Source organism: Amblyomma maculatum, chromosome 3 (assembly GCF_055883805.1).
Source record: "Amblyomma maculatum isolate TAMU_Amacu chromosome 3, ASM5588380v1, whole genome shotgun sequence".
Taxonomy (NCBI): domain Eukaryota; kingdom Metazoa; phylum Arthropoda; class Arachnida; order Ixodida; family Ixodidae; genus Amblyomma; species Amblyomma maculatum.
The window spans coordinates 114216427-114240203 of NC_139346.1; the positions used below are offsets into that span (position 1 = coordinate 114216427).

Here is a 23777-nt window from a genome sequence, read left to right on the forward strand (position 1 = left end):
AACGGTTAAACCACTCCGTGAGTGCATTCGTTTGCGGGTGGTACGCTTTTGCAGCGCAATGAATGATTTGCAAGCAGATAGCGCTTAATTGGACGACTTTGGAGAGAAAAACACGACTTCTGCAATTCAGTATATCTAGAGGAGCACAGTGTTGGAGAACGAAATGATGGAGCGTGAAATGAGCCACTGGAAGTGCTATCGCCGCTGAGAGTGCGGCAGTCTCCGCGTAACAGGTCAGGTGACCGATGATGACAATGACCCATCGATTACCAGCGGCTGCACGGTGACGGACCGTAAAGGTCGATTAAGACGCTATCGAAAGGGTGAGCTGGTCAGGACAATAGCTGCAGATGGCCAGTCAATTGCAAGAGGGCGTCTTCCGTTGTTGACAGGCGGTACAAGAGCGAAGGTAGCGACGTGCAAAATTGTACATGCCGTGCAAGAAACATTTCTGACGAATGAGGTTGTAGATTTTCAGCGCGCCGGCATGAGCGCTTTTCGGGTCAGCATGATGACGGGCACAAATATCGGAGCGGTGGTGGCGAAGAATGACAAGGAGCCATTTTCTTCCCTCGAAGTTGTATTTCCGTTGGTATAGGATACCGTCACAGATGGAGAAATGGGAGGCTTAGGTTATGTAGCCGCAGACCTCGTACCAAGGATGCCTAGCAGCTAATAAATCCAAGGATCCCTTCGTTGCTCAGAAGGTATATCCTCGATAGTGCAGGCGGTGAGGCTCGGAATGGCGAGGCAGGCGAGCACTCCGGTGAACGAGCAAGAGTATCTGCTTCAGAGTGCTTGTAGCCAGAACGGTACACTACACGAATATCGTACAGCTTGAGAGCCCAGCGGCTGAGACGGCCAGACGGATCCTTGAGAGACGCGAGCCAGACGAGATCATTGTGATTTGTAAATACCTCCGGCACCGCTGAAAACAGTGTGGAGTAGGGGCCGTACAAATATGGGTAGAACTTCGCAACAGCCCACACTTTTTGCCAAGCACTTGTTTTCGGTAACGGAGTAATTGAATTCCGCTTTTGTAAGAGCCGACTAGCGTAGGCGACAACACAGTAGCCAGGCTCGCGCTGGGCGAGAACCACACCGAGACCGATACCATGGAATCGGTGTGGAGATTTTTAGGGGCAGTAGGTTCATAATGAAGGATTGGCGGCAATGTCAAAACTTGGCGAAGCATTGGAAATGCATCGTCGCAGTATGTTGTCAAGGAAGAGATATTAGGGGAGCGTTTCAGGAGTTCTGTAAGGGGGCTATGATGGAGGTGTAAATCCTAATAAAGCACGAAAGCACCAGAAGAGGCCCACAAAGCTTTGCAGTTTTTTTAGAGAGGTTGGTTTCTGAAAGTCAGCAACGGCGCTCAGCTTGTCATGATCGGGTAGAAAGAACTCGATATTTGCACACTGTGTCCAACTATAGTGAGCTGGGGGACATCGAAGCGTTATTCCGCTCTCTCAACGGTAGGGTCCCCTGAGCAGCGTAACCTGGCGACAGATAGCGGAAATATTGTAAAATGAATAAGAGCGCATTTAAAGCCTGCCACACTCATTGCTTAAGCAGCCCGGTAACTTTAGACATGGACAAGTTTAAGTGGAGTTTTTCCTTTTTTTTTTTTTGCGGAAGTTTTCCCATGCAATAAAGAGAATAAAAAAAAGTTCAGTGGCGCAATGGATTGACACTACTTACCTGACCACTGAGCGAATAAAGCATCTGTTCGAATACTGTAAGCGTAATTTTTTTTCTGATTTTTTTATTAAATCGCAACGTTAAATTAAATTACCAAGATCTCGCCTGGGGTTTGTTGCATTAGGTGATGTTTTTAATTTTTAATAACCGCAAAACCAGCCGTGGACAGAGCCACGAGGTGACGTCATGACAACGGTAAAACTATTTAATTACCTTTACCGTAACCATTTCCTGCCTTCAGTGAGTGTATGCTACCTTTAGGTTGCGTTCAGAGACACTTCTAGGTAACAACAGCCGTTTAACCCGCTGAGAGGCAACCAGTGAGGAGAAAGAAGTTGCGCCACCCTACCATTGAGGAGAACGAATTACGCGGCATCGAAGCGGCACTTTTTGAGTTTCATTTGAAGACCGTCAGGGGGGAGGCGTGTTCTCGCACGATCAGCCGTAGCTATTACTTTTCAATACCCGGAGTGCAAATCCAGGGAGGAAAAGAATTGTGCGCCTTGCAAGCATTGTAAGGCATCGTTGATTCGTAAGGTGTGTGTGTGTGGGGGGGGGGGGGGTACACATCTCGACGAGGAATTTTGTTGGGGCGACCATAATCAACACAAAAGCGTATTGATCCATCCTTCTTAACTAGTACAGAGAACTACCATGGACAACAGGATTTTCGAATCACACCGCGTTGCAGCATGTCGTCGACTTGTTCGGCGATAGCAGGCCGGTCAGTAGGGGACACACGACACGGCCGCTGGTGAGGAGGCGGGCGAGCGCCAGTGTAGATGGCGTGGGAAGCGATATTCGTACAGCCCAAGGAAGATTGTGGTGTGTCTAACGAAAATAGGAAGTGGTAGGGAAGGTCAGGAAGTTGCTCGCGGCAGTGCGGCTCTAAAGCGCTGTTAACAGAACATTAAAAAGGTCCCATTGCAGCGGATCGGAAGCCACATGGGCTGGAGCCAAAGCGGCAACTTGGCAATCAGGGAATGAGATGGCATCATGGGAAAACCCATTTTTTGTTTGTTTATTGCTTATCTACTTGAAAAGTATTCGCTCAGTCTTAGTCCTCGCTCGCATTTCCCCTCAAAACCCTACCAACGAGCTAGTCCCGCACTGGCTTCTATTAAAATGGCTGTCCTTTGAAGACCAAAATGACGCCCAGCATCTGTATCCTTTGGCTGTTTTCTAGAAGTAATGAAAAAAATTTCCTGCTGTTATGTCGTGGCGAAAGAGGAAAACACTATTTTGTGAGAATCCGAGGCACACAGGCCCCACGTGTCACGACCCCACTCATGGTCTAACCGTTATTGTCATGTTGGTCTATGACGTATGGGGTCCGCCTGATGGCGATCTTCTGCTACGCCGGGTTCAGTCACCACTGGGAGATCTCCCAGTCCTCCCAGTTTGGGAGAGGCATCAACCCGCCGAGGTAAGGAGAGGCCGTGAGGGTGAAAGGATTCGGATAAGGGTGCATTGGATTGCAGGTTTTCAGGGGCGGTGAGGTGGAGTGACGATGATCGACTAAATATCAATAGCGACACTTGGAGATAGCAAAGAGATGAACTGAAGTTTATGCACACAGAACTTACATTTACAGCATCTAGAAAAATTTTGGGCAAAACATCGATCTAGCTACCTCAGCATACGACACTGCCTACGCCATAGCTCAGAACTGTCTTCTGGACACTCGGGCTCAGTGTTAAAGCCTCAGGGCTCAGCCCACACTCACGTTGTAGCCAGTTGAAGCATCAGCATGATTGGTTACTTGCTGCACACCCCTTCAGTTTACCCGTTAAACCTCAGGGCTCAGCCCACACTCAACTTGCAGCCAGTTGCAGCACCGATATGATTATTTGCTGCACACCCCTTTAATTTTACTGGAGGTTACCACGCTCTTCCCACGCGCATTAGCAAGCAAATAGAGCAACAAAAAAGTTAAACACTCACACGGAATTGACCCGAGCGGTCACAATTGGCTTGCCGAATTCCGGCCCTGGCCTACAACATCAACCTTTACGCGGGCCCCTCTCTTTTAGAGAGAGGAAAACAAACACGAGGACGCAACTTTTCCTTCACCCTGTGTCGCCTAAGCGCAGACTGCACCTGGTCACTTCAATGTCACGGTTGTCAATACAATATTGGTGAAGTCCTTTCGAAGCATCTTTTCCTTAGTTCTTTGACGCCGTGCACTTCGATAAGTGGCCGTTGTTTTGGACCGCAATTTCTCCAAAATCTGCACAGTTCGTGACCTTCGCTGTTGCGAGCCAGTTATTCTTGCTGAAACGACACACAAAGGATCCCTTCACATGCACGCCTCAAGGATAAAAACGTTTCTCATACGTAACGTAGCGAATATCCTGAAGCACCTTGTGCGTATGACACTATTAGCGTATGACACTAGTGCGCGCCGCTAATTGCTGAACCCGCCGGATTCTACAGCACTCCTGGATGTCATGTGGACGTCAAGTATGTCTACTGGAGTTGTGATGCTAATTTAGAGAGTTGACAGTGAACCCGGTAAACGAGCTATGCGCGCGTTCCTTCGAGAAACAACTCACGAGATACGCACGCTCGATTTCCGTCAACCCTAAAAGTCAGCGGCCTCTTGCCGGGATTTCCACGAATGCGCAGGCATTCAGTGCGTCGAGGGAAGTGGGTGGTTGGCATGTGCAACAGACATTGTGCAGAGGGATTAACCCTGTTACTGACAATTTAAAATGGCGGCTTTTGGAATAATGAAGATAACTGAAACCTATGTATGCCAGAGCAATAGCTGTGGTAGTCTACCGGTCTCTTCGGCTTCCTCAAGGGTGGCACTAGAGGGAAGCTCGAACTTACGGGGCCTTATTGGGGAATTGTGGACAACCCCAGATGCTCCATGTTCATCGAAGGCGGCATCCCCTCGAACTGAATGTGGTGCTCATCTCCATATCATTTTTTGCAGCGCTGCCACGCACGCCTTCCTGCGACCATAGTCATGTTGGGAGTGCATGTTGGTTTGTCATAGACTGAAGTGTATATGTCGGTAGGATGCTTTCTTAGCGATATATTGTTTGCGGTGGCAGTAATGCCAAGGTGTCATCTGATAATCATAGTGACTATAGTATATGCATGGTATTGGGCTTGTGTGCCTCGCAAAGCTCAACCGTCTCTCGCTGATAGTGCTTTTCAGTAATTTAAGCACTCTCTTTGTCACTTGTTTTGTTTAAGTTTACGTTTTTTGATGCAGCATTGAACTGCGGGTGTGCATCACAGGGTTCACGAACGAACACAAAACACTGAACATGGCCTCCTTGATTGGTCTTGTGAGGCGGCTATCGCGTGATTTGAATTTTGCGGGGAAGCAATAAGTATATATTACCCGTGACGTGTCGTTTTGACGTTTCATTTAGAGCCGCGAATTGCCTGTGTTCTGTGAAACATGAAATGTTGCTCCGCATCAAATATGTGAGATGGTATGTACGTACAGTGTTTATTGAAATAGAGCCCAAGGGGCTGGCTTCTAAGCTTTGTGACCGGGCTCGATCCTCGCTCCGGGCATAACTCGGGAAGCATTAGAACGAGGTTTTTTGTGACCTAAGGAGTTGCGGACGCATCGGTCTGCGTTTTGCCAAAGGCTGTACGGCGACGATCCCACTGTGAAGAAATCGTCTTATGTCGCGTACCTCCGCGAATCGTTCAGGGGAAAGCATCATCAGAACGACGGATTTAACAGGAGGTTTAATCCAGCAAAGCATTAAAGCAGTTTGACGCTTATTGCACAGAATTAGAGCCGATCTAACTTTCAAACATTCTAATCATCACGCTTTCATGTTAAGCAACTTTTGCGACAATGTCTCCACACCGCAGGAAAGACAACTTCCGGTTGAGTATAGTCCGTTTGTGCAGAGAGCGGCTACCATCACCTTTAAGTGAAATGCCGAAATTAAAAAAAGCGAACGCAAGCAATAGGGAAATGGCGACGAACATGGGCATGACATATGTATAAGCGATAGCTAGGTCGCTTTTTACTGAGCGTCAGGTGATTCCTGTACTAATATAGAGCGCGGTAATAGGAGCATAAGCAAAGGACGCGCAGTGGGAAAAATACAATATCCGCGGAAATGGCGTTGAGGGTCGATGACCCGTGTAAGGCGGGCGGTGCGGCCTACAGACATTTTGAGAAACCCGAAAAACCCAATGCTAGTGCATCAGCAAAACAGTGGCAGCACGGCCCGCACGAGAAGACTGCTGGGAGAGAAACAATTGCTTCCTGTGGAGGAAGTGATGGAGTGTGCAGCTAAAGTTAAGCGATCGTAACGGTAAGGAGTTCTGACAAAGGACAGCAAGACATTTTTCTCGGTATAACGGAGGATAACAGTTACCACGGACGCTGATGAGATTACGACGCAATATAACTATATGCGGTAGATCGGTTCCATGGACGCTGCTGAGATTACGATGGAACAGAATAAAGGCTAATATAACTATATACGGAAGGCCAGTTCCACGGAGGTTGATAGGATATTAGACAAAATAAAGACGGGAGAGGGTTACACGGGAGATAGGGAAAATAGAATACCGGACGGAGGTAAAGAGGAGGCAGTTCTGGGGGTGGCAATGCGAGAAATTAGGGTTGCGCGGTTAAGAAAGGAAATGGAGGCGATTGAAAGGAAGAAGCGAGGTGCAGGCAGTCCAGACACGACATCAGGCGAGACTATGACGCGGCGGGGGCTTGTTCCTTGGTGCGTATCGAGTTGGCCAGCGGGTTCTGGAAGGGCTTCTCGCTCTGGGACTTCTGCGAGGAGCTCTCTTCCCCGTCGCCGGCGCCCTTGTCCTGGTCGTCCTCGTCGGGCTCAGAGCCGCTCTCGTCCGCCGCCTCGGGAGATGATACACCGCTTGCCGCTGCCGGAGCGCCCCAGCGCTCATCCTGCAACCCCTGCGTAGCAAGATTTTCAGCATTTTTCAAGGGCTAAAATTGATAGAGTGGATGCGAGACACACCGTTTCAATGCGCTTCAAATTGTTTTCGACCACCTGGTATACGTCCTTGAACCAAGTGCGCATGAAGCTATTAGCGAGAGGCGACGGCTGCCACGAATGTGCCGACGGCTCACGAAGCTGTAATAAGGAAAGCAGACTTCAGGAAGCCATCGTCTCGCCCCCGCAGCATATACTCCGCATAAGAGCATTTTTCATATCGCGGGAACTTGGGAGTCTCGCCCCCGCAGCACACACTACCAGTTGGTTAGGTTAGGGCAGAAATAGACCACTCCGCACAAGAGCATTTTGCATATCGCGGCCGCTGTATAACAAGCCCGAAAAATTGGGAGCGCATCGATGAGTGTATGACTATGGCTCAGGCTATTGTGTTTTGTCACCGAGATACGTTGCGCGCGACATGAAGGCCATTGAACGCGATCACGTATCGCCAAACCGCGAGCTCGGCCTTACAGCGAAACACTGCACGGCATATTTGCTGACTTCCATTGAAAGCTTTAGTGTGCAGTGTGGCAATATTCTGTCAACACTCCGCGATATTTCACTTAACGTCGCAGAATCATCACCTGAGCTTGTTTCGGTGCTTTTAGAGCGCAGCTCTTTAGCGCCCGTTCCTGGGTTTCGCGATTGTGTTGGCGTCAGCCGCGTCGGTCTCGTAACCAGTTCCGCCTCCCTTTTAGCCCCCGGCTAAAAGGGAGGCGGAAGCCGGCGCTTCGGCAACCAGAGCCTCGCAGGAAGAGGGGGGGGGGGGTACACTCAGCGGCAAACGATGGGGGCAGGAGCGCGCGCAGCAACCAGAGAACACGAGGAAAGAAGGTGGGGGGGGGGGGGGGCGGGGTCGTCGGAGGCAGCGCTAGCAGTGACTGACTGATGCCGCTGACGCCGCTAGCGAGTCAACGTGCTGCGTAGAACACCGTCGCCGCCATGCAGAAAGAGGAAGAGGGGGTCCCCCCCTTCCTGCGTAGCGGCGAGGGTGCTCTCCGGTTGCCGAAACGCCAGCTCGCTATCAGCGAATCACAGTGCGTGCATCCCGTTCTCACTCGCTTCACACGCTAGCGGCGTCAGCGGCATCAGTCAATCGCTGCTATCTGTCGCTCAACGTTCCTATGGACCCACGCGCTGCCTCCCGCAACCTCCCCTGAATTGCTCTTTTCATTTATCCGACCGCAAAGCTTCTTTCATGACAGCCAAGAACTGTTAGTGGAGTGTTTCTTGAATGAATAAAAAGAAGTCTGTAATTGTACACACGTGTCTTGCTCGAAATTTCTGCCTTAATCTATCGAAAAGGTGAAACAGCTGATGAGCTCCGCTCTAATTTCGCATCGGGCAATTTTTTTTTTCTGATATCATTTCCTTTCTGCGCTTCTGGAAACCACATCATAATATAGTTGATGAATGTAAAGGTTAAACGGCTATAAAGCTTCTTCATCCGGCTAACCAGTGTTTTGTATGATGAAAAGCGACATAAGACTGGCACCCCAAGTAGACCTAACAGATGGTACCACAAACGCGATAGAGCAAGGCATGCGCACGGAAACGTGTGACGCTGTCGATCGCTTTCCTTACTGCAGTGACAGGATGATAGGTTCGGTTTGTAGGGTTTAAAGTCTCAAAGCGACTGAGGCTATGACAGACGACGTAGTGGACGGCTCCGGAAGTTTTGGCTACCTCGGTTCTTGTAACCTGCACTGACATCTCATCGCATAGTACAAGGTTAGCCTTGCGCTCAGCCAGTATCGAAAGGGTCTTTCGCGGTCCGGGACCAAACCCGCGCGCTCGCGATCAGCAGTCCTGCGCCCTAACAACTGAACCACCGTTGCGCGGATGAAAGGAATGCAAAGTATCTACTTGCAATTTGAGTGGTAAAATTTTTGTATTATGCGCGGAATATTAGACAATATGAGCGACAAAGAGTGTCCTGCGCGCGAATGAAAACAATATGATACACGACAGGCAAGCATTCTGGCTGTCAAGTTTAAACATGACATGTGGCAAAATTTGTGTTTTTCCAGACGCTCACGCATAATCCACTACTCAGTAGTTACCTATTTAGTACCGGCACAATTGTCTGAAGAGATATTTGAGACAAGCTATTGTTCCTGAAATCACACTTCGGTACCACATATATTGGGCCGGATGCACAGCCGAGCCAAACAAAAACACAAGAGCAATGTTGCAATTACTGTACAAGCGGAAATTAGGGGGATGGGATATGGGTGACTAATGCAACGGGCCTGGCTCTAGCTAAGCTAAGCGACGCGCTAAGCTGTGACGAGGACGAAGGGTAGCCGTCGCGAGAAGTTCTGGCTCCGGGCTGCAGGTATTACGTGTTGGGATAATTAGCCACCGCGGCAAAAGTGACGCATTATTTATGGTTCTTCCTGGGAAGTTTTACTATTTTCTCGATGCTATAGACGTACGCGTCCGAGATCGGTGCAAGTTACGATTTCAATCCCGAAGATGGAAGCTTAATGATTATGTTTTCAGCGAAAGACAAAAAGAAAAGCAAGTTCACACTGTCATGTATGCAGCCCTACAGTGACCGGAAGGCACATTGCGATCATGGTATTGTCGCTGTACTGCTTGTTAATTAGTGGCGGCCACCGTAGGTGCTAGCAGGTATAACCTTTTAAGGCTTGCGCAAAACATTAAGGGGGTGCACTAAAGTTTACTTAAGGGCGGAAACGCAAAAGAATTGCGGCTTTCGAGGCCTAGTTCCGTTATGTGCTCCCTCTGCGTTTCGTTGCTTCCACGAGGTGTTGAAGTTTACGTGTACTTTATTTCTTGTGTTCTTAAATTTTAACTGTTCTTTTTTTAATTTGTGTTCTTAAGCATTCTGTCTCGTTGCTTCTTACTTTTATTTTGATTGTTTCTTTTTTGCTGCTTGTTAAGTGCTTACTCCTCGTTAAGTGTTACTACTCATTTTTCATCCTATCTTACCGTATGCGCGTTTTTTACAGACTTTTGCTCGCGACAGCTGCTATGCGCGTTTTCGATAGCAAGAGGCATAAGACCTCCTCCCTTCCGCCATCCAACCTTCAAAAACAAATGTTGGCCTTTATATGTTCACCGCTTCCCTTCCTGCTTGCTATTACCCTGCAGTTATAATGCTAAAAGAATAGGTTTCAACTCAGATTTTATCCTCTTGCTGTCAAATGCTTGTCACGTACGAGGACTAAGTTGCGCGACTAGCTAAGAAGAGGTCGCCAAATCGTCAAAGTAATTGAGTTGGATGAACGCAAAGCATCAAACATATCGTGTTTACCTTCTGCTTGGTGAGAGCTGACCGGATGCAGCAAAAGAGCACGATGAACCACGTGACGCACAAATCAGTCAGACCCAGGACGATCAGGATTAACGAGCTGAGCGGCATCACTGAGAAAAGTAAGAAAATAAGGGTACAAGATCAAAATGTCAAACGAAGTTTTAACACTAAGCAAAAAAAAAAAGGTACGTTTCAAAGCGAATTTGAAGTTTTCTTCTTCAGTTATGCTTGTTAGGGATGCAGACCGGTTATTCCAATCATTACCGTTCCGAGTAAGAAATGGATTATAATAGTCAACTGTGTTTGAGTGTGGAATGTTTACCTTTTGACTGTGGTTACGTCGAAATGAAATGTAGGATGGTGGTGGAACCCATAAGGAGCGCAATGTTGAGTTAAGATTTAGTATATTTTACGAAAATGTGACAGGCGGAATAGTTTTCTTCGAGTCGATAACAGCGGGAGATGTACGTATGCCATCATATTAGTAACACTGGCTGTCCTTTGATAGTTGTTTAAGATAAACCGGGCTGAGCGATTTTATACTGCCTCAATGAAGTGTATGAGGATTGCCTGACCAGGATCACAAACAGATGAGGTGTATTCGAGTTGTGGATGAATGTATGTTGTATAAATTATTAATTTTAATAATGATGGTGCAAGGGAGAAATTGCGACGAATGTATCCGAGAGTACGATTGGAGCGATGAATGAGTTGACATGCGATTTCCAAGATAGATCACTAGTAACAATTACACCAAGCTAACGCTATGATTTTATAGATTCTAATGGAGTGTTATTAAGCACATACTTGGGACTTGTACCATTAGTGCGAGATACCCTCTTTGATTTGCATTTGTTAATGTTTAATTGCATTCACCATTTACTGCATCACTCGCTAATATTATTAAGGTCATTCTGAATTAATAAAACATCGGAATCATCAGCAAGTTTACGGTACAAGACACAGTCATCAATAAATAGGCAAATTTCTGAAGAAACACAGGAAGGCAAGCCCTTTATGTAAATAAAAAAAGCGAGGGGTCCCAGAACCGACACTTGCGGAGCGCCGGACTGGACTGGGACTGCAGGTGAGTTGATTTCATTAGCATTTATAAATATTACGCGGGACGTCAGGAAAGTGCGAATCCAATTAATTACAGCAGGTTCGATGTTTAGACAGCTTACTTTAAGAAGAAGTAGTGCATGGTTTACCTTGTCAAAAGCTTAAGAAAAATCAAGAAATATACAGTCAGTTGAAAAGCCAGAATCTAAATTGGCAAGCAAATCATTAGTGAAAGAGATAAGATAAAAGTTAACGAAATCCATGCTGTGCACTTGAAAAAAGTTATTATTTATAAGAAAGTTAACAAGATATCTGCATATAATGTGCTCCGGGAAACAGGCCTGTAATTAAGAGGATCGTGTGCTGGACCTCACTTGTGGATGGGGATTAGTTTTGCGGATTTCCAGTCGTAAGGTAAAGCGTCAAGGTTATATGATTGCTAAAAAACGCACTCTAGTATTATTGAACAGTATTCTACCATGTTAAGCAAAAAATATTATTTATATCGCCACTTCCACAATATAATTTGAGTTTTAATTTATTTATTAAAGCTTTGATACCTGTTGATTCCAATAATATGGGGTCCATGAGCTCAGATTGAAGCATTCACAACTAGTATCTGAGTGGTGAGTACAGGAGATGAAATGACAATGAATGCGTCGTTATGTACTTTTGAATAGAGGTGAGAAGGCACTGAGTCCCCTGAATTTGTGAGTAATGATAAGGTGTTCTCATTAGTGTTTCCTCGTATGGCATTCTAAAATAGCTTTGTATTAGTCTTTAGTAACTGTGCATGAATAGTGTTTAAAAAGGAAAACTTAGCCGATTTTAAAGACGTGATGTAACATTTTGCCGCTTTTCTGTACGCTAGCCAAAAAATTAATTTTAAAGGGTATCTGGCTGAACGAAACAAACGATTTTTCTTGTTTGATAACCTGTTCAGATGTGTCTTATATACCAAGGCGCTTTGGTACTACCGTAGGCGGTTCTAAGGTGGACGTATCGGATGGTTAACTCGGAAATTTTATTTTTGAACATGCCCCAGTTGTCTTTAGACCGCTCATGAAAAGATGGCAAAAACAAATCTAGAAATAAGAATTCGCTGTTAATGACGGTGTAGTTAGCTTTGTTATAGTCAAGAAAATTTTTTTTTTCTCTGCTTGTTTTTGTTTGAGTCATCGTTAGCGTAAAATGTAAAATATAATAATCGCTCAGTCCGCGCAGGTGCGGAACCGTCGATAAGTTGTCTATTGATGCCGAAATAATAAGGTCCAGAAGTGGCGATGTACTCTGTATTACACGTGTAGGAAGACTAACAATCTGTGGTAGGTTGAGTCTGAACAAACGGAAAGAAGATTAGATTCAGCCGACGGGGGATTTAAAAAAAAAAAAAGAGTTATCAAGTAACCAGAGGATACTTGGAAAATTGAAGTCACCTAGAAGTAAATGATCAGCTTCAGGGAAACGAATGGCAATATGATATAGAGAATCGTTTAGTTTATCGCAAAATGATGAGTCAGCAAAGGGGGATCGATAACATACACCTAACATTACTTTTTTAAAATGCAGATTTATTTCAGTTAATACAATAATATCAGCATCAGTCTTCTATCATTGAGCACAATTCATATTTGTTTGGGTAAACGTTACGGATATTTGTGTATGACACTGAACAGTCGAGACTCTTCGAAGCTCTTCCTGTCATATGATTCTAGCTAGTAGATATATCTTGCGACCAGACCGGAGTGTTCCGCCATGAATTTCACTCATATTTTTTTTCTGCATTTTTATAGGAATTGCGGATTTCGTAAATGGTGCCTTCACCTTCGTCGCTGCAGTAGCACTTGTGATGTTTAAGACTGCCTTCCACAGCGGCCGCCGTGTCCCTCTTCGCGAGCACTTTCAATCATTCGACTATCACCTCACCGCGTATATTACCGGTATTTTCACAGAGTGAGTAATAAACAAAGCATATTTGTTCGCACTTATCTAAGTGCACCCTGCGCACAGCAGTTTTATGCAGAGCGTTTGAATAATAACTATTATTGGAGAAAGGTTCAGGAAAGACGCAGTATCTGTCACACTTGTTCTGTGGACAACTGGCCCGCGACGTAAGAGTAGGAAGGAAAGTGGGAGTGAAAGCGGAAAGAGAGAAATAGGAGTCGTAGTGGAGAGCTACGAAGTAATTTCGATCAACTGGGAATCTTTGATGTGCACAATTATATTGCACAGCACACAGATGCCTCTCCGTTCTGCCGTTATCGGATAGACATCCGTGTGTTGTGCGATGTCAGAGCACGTTAAAGATCTTCAAGTGGAGAAACTGACTTCGGCGTGGAACGCAGGCATCAAGCTGCGACTATTGAAGGAACATATGGCGATAAAGTTATTTCCACTCACGGCACATGGAGTTGCCCATCTTAGCCTCATCGCTGTTGTCGCCGCAGTTGTTGACATTGTCGCACCGGTAGCCCTTGTAGATGCAGCGTCCACCGGAGGCGCACTGGAACTCGTCCGGTCCACAGGAGCCGTCTTGCTCTGCGGCCATGGTCATTCACGATCGCATTCGATCAGCATCGGCGCAAAAATCGAACCCTTCATCACCCTCAGGAGCGAATGTGCCAGGTACGAGTGTAAGGCCAACCTCGAAATCTCATTTCATAGTGATCCAAGGCCACCTAGATGACACGAAAGCATGTAGATGGCGCTGGCTCTGTGGCTCACGTAAATGTCCTTATGGCCCACATCAACGTGGACAACGTTCTCACTGCCCAGAGACAGAACGCAGTAGTTTTAGGTTATGAGAGACATGACAAACTGCCGCGATGTCGCCATGCATTTGTCTACTCAGGCCCAGTCTTATGTTGCTCGAAAGGTAGCCTGGTCGAATTAGCGAAGGAGCCTACATCGCAAGATCCAAATCCGCCGGACGGCCTCTCCACTTTTCCAGTCAATAAGTTCCTTCCTCACACATATCGCAAATTGTCGCGATCATAAGCACACAAATCGTCGTTTCATCTATTAAATTTAAGCGTCAGCTAGTGACACGCATGGTGAATGGGAAACTAGAGCTGCATCGTGGTGGATTACTATTCGCGATGGCTCGATTGCTGTGTGTTTGCCGTTCGCCTGCGGAGCCATGATCTCGGGTTCGATTCCGCCCGCAGCGGCTGCATATCGGTGCAAATAATAATAATAATAATAATAATAATAATAATAATAATAATAATAATAATAATAATAATAATAATAATAATAATAATAATAATAATAATAATAATAATAATAATAGGTTCACAGGAAGGGAAAGGTGGAGTATCTGTCACACTTTACCGTGAACACCTAAACCGCTCAGTTATGGAAGGGAGGAAGGTGGGCCGTCGTCCAGCCGTCGTCCACCACCGAAACGGTGGCGGGTGCAATGACTGCCTACAACAGATAAAAATTATGTGGCAGGCTAGCCCTCACCGCAAGCGGCGATGACCTGCCTGTCCCAGCCCCTTCAGGGGAGTACCGAGTAATTTAGACCACCTGGGAATCTTTAACGTATTGTTCTAGGCCGTGATTGCACCCCGCCACCGAAGCTGTAGTGGCAGGCGTCTTTCTCTCCCGTTTTTTTTTTTTTTTTATTCTCTACTTTCTCTTTTCTGTAAGCACGGGGCAGCATGTGGCTCAGCTACAGAGTCAGTAGAATTTTTTATTGGAAAACATTTATTGTCAGCAATGAGTGATTTGTGGGCACTACACTTAGATGGCCTAAAAACCGTTGCTCACGGCGATCTTTTGAGCCCACTCAGTAGCCCGAACTTGCGTTAACGGGTATGCGCTGGCCAGTATAGCCAACCACCGCTCAAAAGAAGGGACTGGTAGTAGGTCCGCTGGTGGCGGCGCTTTTTTGCAGCTCCATAATATGTGATCATATCCTGCTATTTCGCCGCAGTGTTTACAATATGGATTGTATTGTGCTGGGTACATGTGCGCTAATTTAGAAGGGCTGAAGAAGGCACGCGTCTGGAGCCGACGCCAGATTACTTCTTGCCTTTTGTCTAGTTTCTTGTCTGGTGGAGGATATATCCGCCTTTCTAGTTTAAAGTGATTAGTGTAGTCATGAAATGAGATTAGTGTATCCCTCGAGAAATTGGGGGAATCAACCTGGCCCACTGCTCGGCTGACATAACCTCGAGCTATACTGTGAGCCAACTCGTTTCCTTTGTTCCCCGAGTGTGCCAGCACCCATATTAATTCCACCTCTTTTTGGTTCCAGTCTTTATATCTTAAAATTCGGTCTGCCTCTTTGGAGATCATGCCCCTCGCAAAATTGTTTATAGCAGATTTGGAGTCGCTAATTATGTTAACCGCTTTGGTGCTGACCATCGCCATGGCGTTAGCCGCCTCCTCCGCTGTCCCTGAGTAGTTTGTTTTTATTGAACCCGCCATTAAAGTTTTACCCGAGTCGTTCACGCCCACGATAGCAAAAGAGTTGTAGCAGGGCCGTGCAATTTATTTTCCTTCTTCCTACAGTCGTAACAACAACTGACTGCGTTTCGTCTCCATCGAAACGCAGCCGCCGGCGGTCGGCATCGACCTCGGGTACTCCGCCAGAGTAGAAAGGCATCTTAACTACTGCACCACGTGGTGAAAGGTGGCTGATCCTAGCCCTGATGAGGCTGGGACAGGTAGGTCACCGCCACTTGCGGTGGTGGGCCACTGATTTGTATCTGTTGTAGGCCGTCATTGCACCCGCCGCCGCTTCGGTGGTGGTGGTTGTTGTTGTGGCTGTAGGAAGAAAGAAAAGAAAATGCACGGGCCCGCTACTGGCTCTGTAGCTAAGCCACCTTCGCTGCCTGGTGATGACAGAAGAGAAAATAGACAAGAAATAAAAAAGAGGAGGGAGAGAAAGACGCGCGCCGCGACAACAGCCGTCGTCCACCACCACCGAAGCGGGGGGCGGGTGCAATGACGGCCTACGACAGGTAAAAATCAGTGACAGGCTAGCCTCCGCCGCAAGCGGCAGTGACATATCTTTCTGTCTATGACCTATCTGTCTATCTGGCACGCGTCTTTCTCTCCCTCTTCTTTTTTCTTTCATGTCTATTTTATCTTCTGTCCGCACGAGGCAATGGAGGTAGCTCAGCTACAAAGCCAGTAGCAGGCCCGTGCATTTTCTTTCTATATTCAGCCACAACAACAACAACAACCTTTGACGGGGCAATGGTGCACGTTGAGAACGGAAACTCATGTGTGCTGCGCATAGCCAGCACGCGTTAAGAGACTCCCGTTAGTCAAACCCAATCCAGAGCCATCTAACACATGCCGCTCAATATTCATGTGTGGCTACGGGACGCTGAACCGCACAATTTACAAGTTGCTCCCTGGTGACGTACTCTAGCTGGCAGACTAATGCTTCAGTCTAAAATATTTACGACTCCTCTTCGCCGACAGCAATGTCAAATGAACAATACGAAAATTTGAGAATACATGAGTTCTGACGTGAAGGCAATGCGCACGAGTGTCGCAAAAAATGGCAGGTGGTCATTGTGCTTTGTTCTTGCGTTATAACTATGCGCCTCGTGCAGTTTTGCGTTAACTGTTTCACGCTACTGTAGGCGCTGGCTGGACAGATGTTTCAGATAGAAAGACAGGTGTGAGAGCCTACAACTAATTTTCCCACAATATATGCTGGGCGTTAACACTTCCGAAATTTCCTTAGTAGGTTCAAAATAAAAAAAAAAAAGGTTCGCAATACCAATCTCTGCCGCGGCGGGCAAAATAGAATACAAAACTCATATAATTACCCAAATAAATAAATAAATAAAAGTTATTGATTATTATTTAATTATCGCCATTGCCAGTTGAGGGCTATGGTCCCAAAGGGAAATTTGAAGCCGTGAACAAGTTTTTTTTCAAGAAACTTTTTTTAAAGTTTTTTTTTAAGTTTAATCAGTTTTTTTAAAGAAAGAAGGGCTAGGGAAACCCGACGCTTTTTTCTCACGAAACCGAAGCAGGATACAGAAGCGACGCCCTGTGATGGTGTGACGCAGTAAGAACGCTGCAAATTCGAATTGCCTGCTCTACTGTAACGAGTCACGCATTTTATTTCGCTTCGTCACTGTCAAGAAAACAACCACGCATATGGCAATGACTGACCTTTCCCATGCACTAAGCTGTGAGGTAATAGAATGCACGTGACGTGGCGCAATACCGCTTACAGTTCGGACTGAGCACCGTAGTCAGTTCTGACGTCATTATCGGACGTTGCTTATTATTGTTGTTGTGGCTGTAGGAGGAAGGAAAGAAAATTCACGAGCCCAGCCTGCTATTGGCTCTGTAGCTGAGCCACCTCTGCTGCCTCGTGCGGACAGAAGAAAGTTTTTGCTTCAAGCTTCTTGCGTCTCTCTTGCGCAGTTTCGGTTTCTTGCAGAAAATTCGCGGAATTTCTCGCTTGCAGTGCTTTAGAAAATAAGTTTGTGTTCGTTTCATAAACTGATAATGCATTGTCTTGTTCACGGCTTCGAAGTCCCCACAGGGACGTCTCTGCAGTAATTAACAAGTTAATTAGTGATATTGAGGTAATAATCCGTATAATTAGTTGTTTTGCAGCATAATCTGCCTGCCGCAGGAGATATTTTATGTTCCTGGTAATTTTTTTTTTCTATTCTGAACTCACTATTCTCAGAAATTTTCGGAAATATTCGCTGAAACTCCATGTTTATACCACTGTACTCCCCACTTGCTCACACGTATGCATCTTCCTGGCTGCAAATTTGGCAAATATATTTTTTAACCTAACTCAAATACCGCCTCATCACTCTTTAAAATAAATTCTACGTCTGTATGTGTACTAAATTTAGCAGTAGCGGTAGGTGCTAATGCATTCTTTCTTTTTTTGAGGTAATCAAGCCTTCTTAGTTTGCCGCGCACAACAATAATTGAGGTACAAAGCATTTCGGCACTCTTCAATAGAATGGCAGCGGAAGCATGCAATCGAGTTTTCCAATACCATAAGGCTGTGTTTATAGGCTCAGGTTGGGTACGACAGGAGCATGCGACTCAACAGAACACGTTCTCAAGAACGTGCATTCTCTTTGGCCAGTAAGCGAATGTGGTAGCTTCACGGTAACGAAATATTACGCTGCCGACAAGACCGACACCGTTTGCCAAGCAGGCGGTTCAGTTGTCATTATGCACTGTCACGCAATTAATCGAACAAAACTGCTTGCTCTAATCCTTTCTGGTCTGTCAACCCCAGCTCTTTGTCTTCCAATCACTCTGTTCCCTCCGTATGCTTTCTCTTACTTACTCTACAAACACGGTCCCATAAAAACTAAGGCAAACAATTGCTAACAATTTCCGCTGGCGCACTGAGTTGTAATTTGCTGAAGCTCCTAGCGGATTTCGAGGGAAGATGAAGTGGAAGTTCCAGATTAATTCCGCCTCGCCTCCCGATGTTATCCAGCGGAATTGACATTGCACAGACTGAGTCTTCTTTGTGTCACGACCTGTTGGATATGCAGCTGCCATGTGCAGGATTCGGTTCAGCGCAGTTGTGTACTCTGCTCTATCCGGCGCATGCAATGTGTCGAAGCAACGAGGCTGCGCAGCACAGTTTGGCACGGTGGTCACTCACGTTCCGTGTAGCTGGTGGCGACCATGGCGAGGATGTGGTCGTCAAAGAACTCTGTGAGCGGAGTCTTGGAGAACAGCTTTAGCTGCAGCGAGTGCGTCGTGGTAAAGTGGTAGTTGTCCTCCCTCGAAATGCTCCCGCACCGCTCGTCCTTGTCGGAGCCGAAGTTGAACTTCGTTATGACCTGCAAACAGCGCCGATAATTGTCTGAAGCCTTTGATCGGGGCTGTGCAGAGAAAAATGGTGGGTATCAAAGGCGCGCAGCTTCCTGTGGCCTGCGGTGCCTTTTTACTGAAGTCAACAATTACCAGTTGTGAACTTTAACTAAATTCTAAAGCCGCACTCATTTCAGAGGTCAAAAGTATGAGTCAGAACGATTACGCAAATGCGACGGCCACTTTCTTCCGTTGCAAGCAAACCGTTATGCGTGCCGAGGGCAGTGAGATGGTTCCACGTGGCTAGCGTGCGCATCGACCGTATACTGACCGAGATGTAGTCGATGCAGGACTGGTTGAGCACGCCCATTCTCAAGTTCATCTCGACCACGGAGACGATGAGACCCGAGCTACCCGGAGCAGAGAACTCGAAGCTGCAGCCGTTCTCGCCTATGGCGCGCAGGTCGCGGAGCTGCTTGGCCGTCAGGATGCCCGCCGACTGCGGCGCCGAGGTATCGTTCAGACTCTGCTTGTGGTCCTTGCTGTCGCAGTGATCATTTAGGGACACTGCGTGCAGTTTACGAAAGCGGAGCGCAGATCGTGCATTTGGCGCTGAAGTGAACGTGTGGTAGCCTCTTGCACTAACTAGAATGTTGCGCGCGTAGACGGTGTGGAAACTAAGCCTATTATATTGAACCACTCACCGATTTTGTACAGCTCCGGGTCGGTGGGAAAGATTACAGCATCTACAACAGTGACAACAACGAGAGACGCGGTGCAGAACCACGCGAACTCCATGTCTTCGCAAAACGCCAGGGGAACGGGAAAGGTATGCTACAGAGACAGGCGTTGGCTCGAGGTCACGGGGACGAGCGAATGAGCACGACGCGTCTTCTTCTTCTACCTTGATGGAATCTTCTTCCACCTCGGTACACATGGCACATACCCACGACTCAGTGGAGCCTTGGAATAGGGGCCCACCCTTGCTGACGAGAAGCCTTAAGTCGCCAGCGCCAGAGAAGACGACGGAGACTTCACAACCGCGAAACCCTTGAAATATCCAATAAAGTTTTCACTCACTCACTCACTCACAGTGGGTATGTGCCATTCTGTCCGAAGTCATCATCATCATAATCATCATGACCCACAGTGGTGCATTGGCCAGAGTTCATTGCAGGTGTAAGAATAGTATTCGTGACGTCGATTTAGACTGTATGATAAATAACTTGCTAATTAGGACTTAGTGTTGATCGAAAATTGGGAAAAATTTGAGGTGGTAGCAACAGTAACCAAAGAGGAGTTTTGTAGAAAAATGCATTTTAAATTTGTAAGTGTAATCCAGACCGATCAGCGCTAATAAACAAATATCCCGTAGCAACATTATAGTTACGGAGTCAATCACACACTGGTTTTAGGGCATACCCTTTGACGGTTGCACCAATGTACGCATTGCCTTATGACTGTCAGATGATATTTCTGTGCGTCATTAGAAAGAAACTAATTACGGAAGTAATAGTTAAGCGAGTAGCAAATGCTTATCTCCGATGCGGCACTCGAAAACTTTTCCCATCGTACGGCGCACCAGCAGCAGATGGCACCAGCAGCCGTCCGATCCAAAGCCTTATAATCCGCACATTGTCTTCAAAGCATTTGGTGTTTAAGGACAGCGAAGAAAAAACAGACTCTAGTATTTAAGTGCGAAGAAAGAGCCAATGGAGGTTATCTGATTGGTGGTTAAAATCAAGGCAGGAGTGAAATTTCACCCTGCACTAAATACAAAAAAGAATATTTCAAAATACAGTACTTGAAGCTTGAATTGACTAGGTGGCGGGAGTCTCAGTCATCCATCGATCCGTCATATGTAACCAAGCGGAGTGGATGAACGCGCTTCTGTAATAATCTGGAGCGTGTGTTGCGAACGCAATCACGTTGAACTCTAAAAGGCTAAGCTTAACCGCCCTCCAACTATTATAACTAAGCTGCGTGTTTAGTAAACATTTGGGCTCTTGTTTCCTTCCTTCATTAGGAGCAAGAGTGCATGCGCGCTGTGAATGCTGGCTGTGCCGTCAGCTTGCACTAACCCGAACCGCGGTATGTAGGTGAGGTTCCACCTAATAACAAAACCAGAATTTATTCTAGTTCACTATAACTACAATTCTTGAAAACAACCTCCTTGTTTTTGCAGTGGCGCGGTCACACTGTGCCAGTACTTCGCGTTTTATATTCGTAGTAGAAACTAAGATATTCGGGGTTGCATAAAGGTTTGTAGCAACGCATATCAAGTGATACATTGTTAATAGTCCTGTCATGGTTTGAATCATCATGAGTAATTAATTACCGCTGGTGACTGGTGCTGCGGGTTGTGTATGCTGGCGTGTGTGTGTTCTAGCGCCTGTTCGCTATTAGCTGTGTGCATGTAACAAAAATGCGACAGCAAACCTACACAAACTTCAGTCTGACCGCCAGCACAGAGAAAATTACTGTGTCCCCCTGCGGGTGGAAGCTGCCTCTCCATCCTTGGCAGCGAACCTGATAGTTGCCTAAGCTTTTCGGGGCTTCTGCCCTGGGTGGCCCCGGCCAAATCTTCACCGTGGTGTAGAAACTGCTAGCGGATCGTGCACCCTTATCGTGTCCCCTCATCTTCACGCCAGATGACCAAAACCGTGAGCATGAGACTTCTTATCGGGAGCTAGCACATTCCAGCCTCAGGATATTGTTCACTGAATTATTTTGGTAGAAAATTAATTTTTTAATAAGTGAATTCGATGGTAATTGTCACAATGTGATATTTTTCCGTACATTCCTTTGATAGTTTGTCTTTCGCTCCAGCAAGCTTGACAAATTTCAGTGGGTGGATAGGGTCTTTCGTTGTTTATTATTATTATTATTATTATTATTATTATTATTATTATTATTATTATTATTATTATTATTATTATTATTATTATTATTATTATTATTATTATTATTATTATTATTAGTCAGTTCTGGCGTTACGTTCGCAAGCGTTCCATTAAATCAGATTTAAGTATCAGCTTAGTTGACTCTCAGGGTTCGGAAATTCGGGATGTTGCCGACAGTTTTGCACAACATTTTTCCTCCGTTTACAAACATCCACATTGTGATTCCGTTTGCCTCTCATCTGGTGCACTATCTAATTCCATTCTCTTTGACGAGGAGATGATAACTGAGAGTCTTAAGCGTCTGAGACCATCTTTGTCTCCTGGACCTGATGGCATTCCAGCTGCCATAATAAAAGCCTTCAGTTATATCTTCGTACCAGTACTGACTGCCATATTTAATAACTGTTTAAAAAATGCTGCCTTTCCTCGCGTGTGGAAAATGGCACGCGTGTTTCCTGTCTTCAAGTCTGGAAACAAAACTGATGTTTCCAATTATCGTCCGATTTCTCTTCTATGTGCAACCTCTAAGCTTTTCGAATTAGCTTTGCACAGCGCACTTTCCTTCCATCTCAAACATATCATAGTACCGAATCAACATGGCTTCATGTCGGGTCGCTCTACTTCTACCAACCTAGTCACGTTTATGACGTATGCCTCTGCAGCAGTCCTTCAGAGGGGTCAGGTTGACACTGTGTACTGTGATATGAGCAAAGCTTTCGACGTTGTTACTCACTCACTACTTCTTGAAAAACTTCTACTCTCTGGCGTTGAAGTCTCACTCGTAGCCCTCCTACGCAACTATCTCCTTGATCGCTTCTGCTTTGTCAATGTCAATGGACAGACTTCTTTCGTTTACCCTGCAACGAGTGGAGTTCCTCAAGGTTCAGTACTAGGCCCGCTTCTCTTCTCCGTTTTTATTAATGATGTTTCCTCGGCGATAAAGAACTCCTCGTTTCTTCTTTATGCTGATGATATAAAAATATTCAAGGTAATACATTCTTTTCAAGATTGCGTGTTGTTGCAATCGGATATCTGCTTTTTCTGATTGGTGTGCGATGAATCGACTTACCCTCAATTCTTCCAAAACTAGGGTTGTGTCCTTTACTCGTAAAACACATAGCTTTCTCTACCATTATTCTGTCAATTCTGTGCTGTTGGATAGGGTTGATGAAATTAATGACCTTGGTGTACTTTTTGACCGCACCCTCAGCTTCTCCTCTCACACTAAACGCATTGCTCAGCGGGCTATGCGCACACTCGGATTCGTTTGCAGACTTTCGAGAGAGTTCCATACTCCACTTCCGTTCCTAATACTGTACCTGTCCATATGCCTCCCGGACTTGGAGTATGCGTCGGTTGTTTGGAATGGCACTTGCAAATCGAACTTGGACAAGGTTGACAGAGTACAAAAAAATTTTTTACGGATATTTCATTATCGCTTTCCTTTCGCAACTTCCCCCTCTCGCTCCACCAGGAGCGCCCAACTGAATCTTCCTTCCCTTCACTGCCGTCGTATCAGACTTGATATCATATTTCTGTACAAACTCCTTCATGGCCACATTATGTGCCCTCAGCTCTTAGAGTACATCCTACTGCGCGTTCCGCGAAAGAGCATGAGGGAATTCAGACCATTTCAGGTTTCTCCTCTTCATTCCCACTCCCCTCTGGACAGGATGCAGTGGTTATTTAACTCTTTTTGTCCTCACCTTGACATCTTCCAAAACTCGCTCTGTTCATTTACATTGGATGTTCGTAGCGTTGTATTCTAAATAGTACTTTATCACATATAACTCCCACTTTCTAGCCTTAAATTGTATTTACTTCACTTTTTGCTTTTTCTCCTGTTCGATGCTGTCTGTATCTTGAACTACTTTTTATCCGTTTCTTGCTTATATTTCAACTTTAAACTTTATATTCGAATCTTACTGTCCCTTGTTCAATTTTACTTCTTTATTGTATTATTCTGTATTTCTAGCCTGTGTTTTCAGTACCATGCACTTGTTGCGCCTGGAATGGTTGTTTATTTTATGTATATTTCTATATTACTATAATCAATGTCAGTCATCTGTTTTTTTTTTCTCTTCTACCTAC

The 23777-nt window shown here is 45.9% G+C and overlaps 1 protein-coding gene across 1 annotated transcript in view; it reads right to left on the reverse strand.

Moving 5' to 3' along the window:
• Nucleotides 1-6394: 6394 nt before the first annotated feature.
• LOC146195747 (uncharacterized) overlaps nt 6395-23777 on the reverse strand; it is a 28425-nt gene continuing 11042 nt past the window's right edge. The window contains exons 2-6 of the mRNA XM_084596849.1: nt 19115-19350; nt 18632-18812; nt 13405-13542; nt 9943-10052; nt 6395-6616 (exon numbers count right to left, since the gene is read on the reverse strand). Coding sequence (XP_084452975.1) covers nt 6395-6616; nt 9943-10052; nt 13405-13542; nt 18632-18812; nt 19115-19350 — 887 coding nt within the window. The remainder of the gene's footprint in view (nt 6617-9942; nt 10053-13404; nt 13543-18631; nt 18813-19114; nt 19351-23777) is intronic.